Genomic DNA, 4,139 nt, shown 5'->3' with positions numbered 1-4,139 from the left:
ATGAGTCGCACAGTGAAAAATTAAAAAAAAAACAAAAATAACAATAATTTACAATGAAAATAAATAAAATTAAAAATTTTAATACACTACGATAATAATTAAAACTTATTTCGCTAAAATTGTGTTTGCAAAATTCTTAGTGAACTTGTAGGGAAATATTTATGTTATGGCTTAAAATAAACATATTTCCAACCATTTATTGTGGACTTTCCCAACCTCTCTTACAAAAACAAAATAGTTCTTCCAAAATCAGTTAGAACTGGAGTTTATTGAACGACTTGCAGAAATTATCTAATCATAACTTATTAAATTCCTGGGTAATAGAGAAACAAAGCATAAACACAATTTATCAGCACACTTGAATAACTTGGACTACACCATACAAACATACCCTTACTGGCTTGACGTTACTCGACAATCGCTTATCTTTAAAAACTGAAACTTTTTTAGAGAGATGACTTGCACATTTTAGTAAAACATACATACGTATAGGCTTATAAGGGGGTTTTTAATAAGAGTTTTTAATAAAAAAAAAAACAGTTGGAGAAATCAATGAAATTCTTTATTCCTGTGAAAGTACTTTCGATGCCTTTATGTATGGATCCAGATTTCTTTTGCGTGGTAGTCATGCTTGCAGTAGTCCAGACGCTCAACCCTATTTTCGACGGTTTTCAAGCATAAATCGGCCGATGCTGCTGCAATTTCAMGTTCGGTATTCATACGAAATTCATCAAACGGTTGCTGGTTTATTGGCATAGACCATAGACCGGACGTAGCCTCATAGGAAATAGTCTAACAGCGTCAAATCGCATGACGGAGGCGAACGTGGTTTTTAATAAATCGATTGTGACATTCGCTGTGTGACCGGTGACACCATCCTGTTGGAACTACATGTTGTCTAAGTCCATATTATTCAATTCGGGCTAGAAATATTCAGTTATCATTGAGCGGTAGCGATTCACAACAACGTGCCGTTCTTGATCATCACGTAGGGAGTACGACCCAATGACGCCGCCGGCCCACACCAACCTGTATTTGTTCGACATGCAATGGTAACTCATGGAGTCCAATTCACGAACATACAACAATTCTGGTGGTCGATCGTCTACTGTTCTTGCGTCAATTTGATCTTTTAATGATGTGATCGAAGATCCTTTCGCAAAATTCGCCACAACAACGTYAGAGAGATGCCCAACGCTTGAGAGCGACGTGTGAGAGACTTATTTGGGTGTTCGGCAGCAATATGCTCAACACTACGTTTACTTTTTTATCTCACTCGCACGGAAACATTTTGTACTGTGGCTGTGGATTCAAATTTTTTCACTAGACGCTCAATTGTTGATCTGACAGGACGATTATAACGACCATAAATTGTACGTCGCCGCTCTTAAATAAGTCAGTAAATATGTTTATGTATGATTAAATACTTAATTAAGAAAATTTATGTATTTCAAACGGTACAGGCGAACTTTTCTAGTTATCCAATTATTCAGAAAAGCCAAACATATTACCGAACAATTGTCGTTTCGGCTTTGAGAGAGCTTTTCGAACATCGCATGGCTTACAGGCTTTTAAGCTTATCTACATATACCATATAAGAGKGTTTTTAGCTATGTTTCGATCAGTRGAAGCTACAAAAAGCATAATATAGTAACTTTGAGTTTAGTTAAGCAAAGCAAGGAAACGAAACAAAAGTCCAAATTATAGATATGTAATTTTAAATGACTTTTAGGGTTACTAACTAGACACCCCAMAAATCGGTGAACTGACTAACATAATCACTTATCACTCTCTCTTTTCCGCACACTCGAATACAGTGTTTATAATGCTGACGGCAGGTACTGTAGGCCTCTTGGCGGCTTTCTTGGCGCTCGTCTACGTTTGGTGTCGCTATACATATGACTATTGGAAACGCAATAAGATTCCCTATATGACGCCACTGCCACTAATTGGCAATATGGAAGTTTTATTTAAAAGGACCAATAGTTTCTTTCTATATCTATCTGACGTCTATAAGGATGCTAAAATGTCAAATGCAGCGGCCGTCGGCATTTACGTACTCAACAAGCCAGCGTTAGTGCTACGTGAGCCGGAACTTATAAAATCCGTGCTCATCAAGGAGTTTCCGAAATTCGCCAATCGGTCAGGTGGCTCTGATCCACACAATGATCCCTTGGGATCGAACAATCTATTTTTCATACGCAATCCACAATGGAAGGATTTGAGAACGAAAATAACGCCGATTTTCACAACGGGAAAGATCAAACAAATGTATCCGCTAATGACTGAGGTTTGTATGCGCGTTAAGTGTTTCTAACTTTTGTATTAATATATATTTTYTATTATGTGTATCCCTCGTTACGCGCCTATAGATCGGCACGGAGTTGGAAGCCCATTTGAATTCGTTTACTAAAACAGACGACATTTTCGTAACWGAAGCTAAAGAGGTTTGTGCAAACTTCACCACCGATGTGATTGCCACCATTGCTTTTGGCATTAAAGCGAATAGTCTTGTAGATCCGAGTGCCAAGTTTCGTGCGCTAGGCCGAAAACAGCTAACCTTTACATTCGGTCGCGCTCTTCAATTCTTCATCGCATTCTTCTATCCGAATTGGGCCACAGCATTGCGTGTGAGAGTTTTGATACCGGAGTTCGAAACTTTTCTACGTGGCACCATCGAACATGTTATGGCGTTAAGGGAGGAAAGCAAAGCGACGCGTAACGATCTCATCGATGTTTTGGTGAGCCTTAAGCAAGAGGCTGTCGCGAAAGGCGAGTATAATGCTCAACTACAGGATATCTTAGCAGCACAAGCAGCGGTATTTATGGTAGCTGGTTTTGAGACGTCATCTTCGACGATGACATTTGCTCTATACGAATTATCGAAACGACCCGATTTACAAGAACGTCTGCGCAATGAGATATGTGAAGCTTTCGTAGCTGAGCAAGGTAGATTGTCATATGAGACTATCAATAATCTACCTTATTTAGGTATGGTAGTTGACGAAATATTGCGTTTATACCCATCACTACCTTTTCTCGGTCGGGAGCATCTGCCGAAAGAGGGGGAAAAGCCATTCGACCTTAARCCATATTACGATTACACAGTGCCAGTAGGTATGCATCTTTATATACCAATCTTCGGCATACAACGTGACCCSGAGGTGAGTTAGTTTAGCTTCGGTTAACTCAGTACTTACTGAATCAACTGAATTTCAAGCAAYTTYAATCACMATCACAATCTTTTAATTCTAGTTTTGGCCCAACCCGGACACCTTCGACCCTGAACGCTTCAACGCCGAGAATAAGAAAACCCATAAGCCTATGTCCTACCTTCCCTTCGGTAGTGGACCACGTAATTGTATTGGTTCTCGTATCGGTTTGCTGCAGTCTAAAATTGGTTTGGTGCATATTTTGAAGAATCATTATGTCACCACCTGTGAAAAAACACCGTCCGAAATCACTTTCGATCCACTGTCCTTAACSTTAAGCCATAAGGAAGCTATTTACTTGAAATTTGTCAATGACAAACGCTATGAGCGCAATGCCAGGCTGTGAACGTTCAAAATCCAAACTAATTTCGAAAGGTATCGCTACATTTAAATATTTATATAACTCCTTTTTTTAATAAAAATTATTAAGAAAATTAAAAAGAAATTTGTTAATGATCTTTTGAAGGTAGGTTTGTGCCCAACACAATTCTCAGTCTGTTCTGGACCTTTGGTAACTCTCGAAAATGCTTTAATTTATATTTGGAGAACCTTTCCCAGGCAAAGATGAGTTTCAATATCTCATCTGGAAGTTCAAAAACAAAAAAAAAAAACTAATATAAAAATGGATATCACTCGGAAGTTGTAGACACTAAAATTACTATTTTTTATTGGCGTAGACATCGTCTTCACGGTTATAGCCGAGTTTATAACAGCGCCAGTTGTTCTTCTATATCTCTGCTTGGTATTCACCGCGCATATTCCTAATTCGCAAAGAACCATAAATGTTCCGCAGAACKTTTCTCTCGAAAACACGWAAAGTCGACTCATTAGATGTCATAAGATGTTATTATCATTCATACCTCTACGCCATATAGCTGGACGGGAATACATAATGAGTAACTTAYAGAGTTTGGCTTTTGTTCGTCG

The 4,139-nt window shown here is 38.5% G+C and overlaps 1 protein-coding gene across 1 annotated transcript in view; it reads left to right on the top strand.

The window, feature by feature from the left end:
- The window catches only part of LOC108966574 (cytochrome P450 6g1-like), a gene marked incomplete at its 3' end in the record, with an annotated part of 4,078 nt that extends 723 nt beyond the window's left edge, over window positions 1-3,355 (top strand). The window contains 3 exon segments of the mRNA XM_018929561.1: window positions 1,818-2,290; window positions 2,373-3,164; window positions 3,256-3,355. Of these exon segments, the coding sequence (XP_018785106.1) occupies window positions 1,826-2,290; window positions 2,373-3,164; window positions 3,256-3,355 (1,357 nt within the window).
- Window positions 3,356-4,139: the final 784 nt, after the last annotated feature.

This window comes from Bactrocera latifrons, unplaced genomic scaffold (assembly GCF_001853355.1).
Source record: "Bactrocera latifrons isolate USDA-ARS-PBARC rearing strain unplaced genomic scaffold, ASM185335v1 scaffold_164, whole genome shotgun sequence".
Taxonomy (NCBI): Eukaryota; Metazoa; Arthropoda; class Insecta; order Diptera; family Tephritidae; genus Bactrocera; species Bactrocera latifrons.
This window is presented reverse-complemented; position numbering and strand designations above follow the sequence as displayed.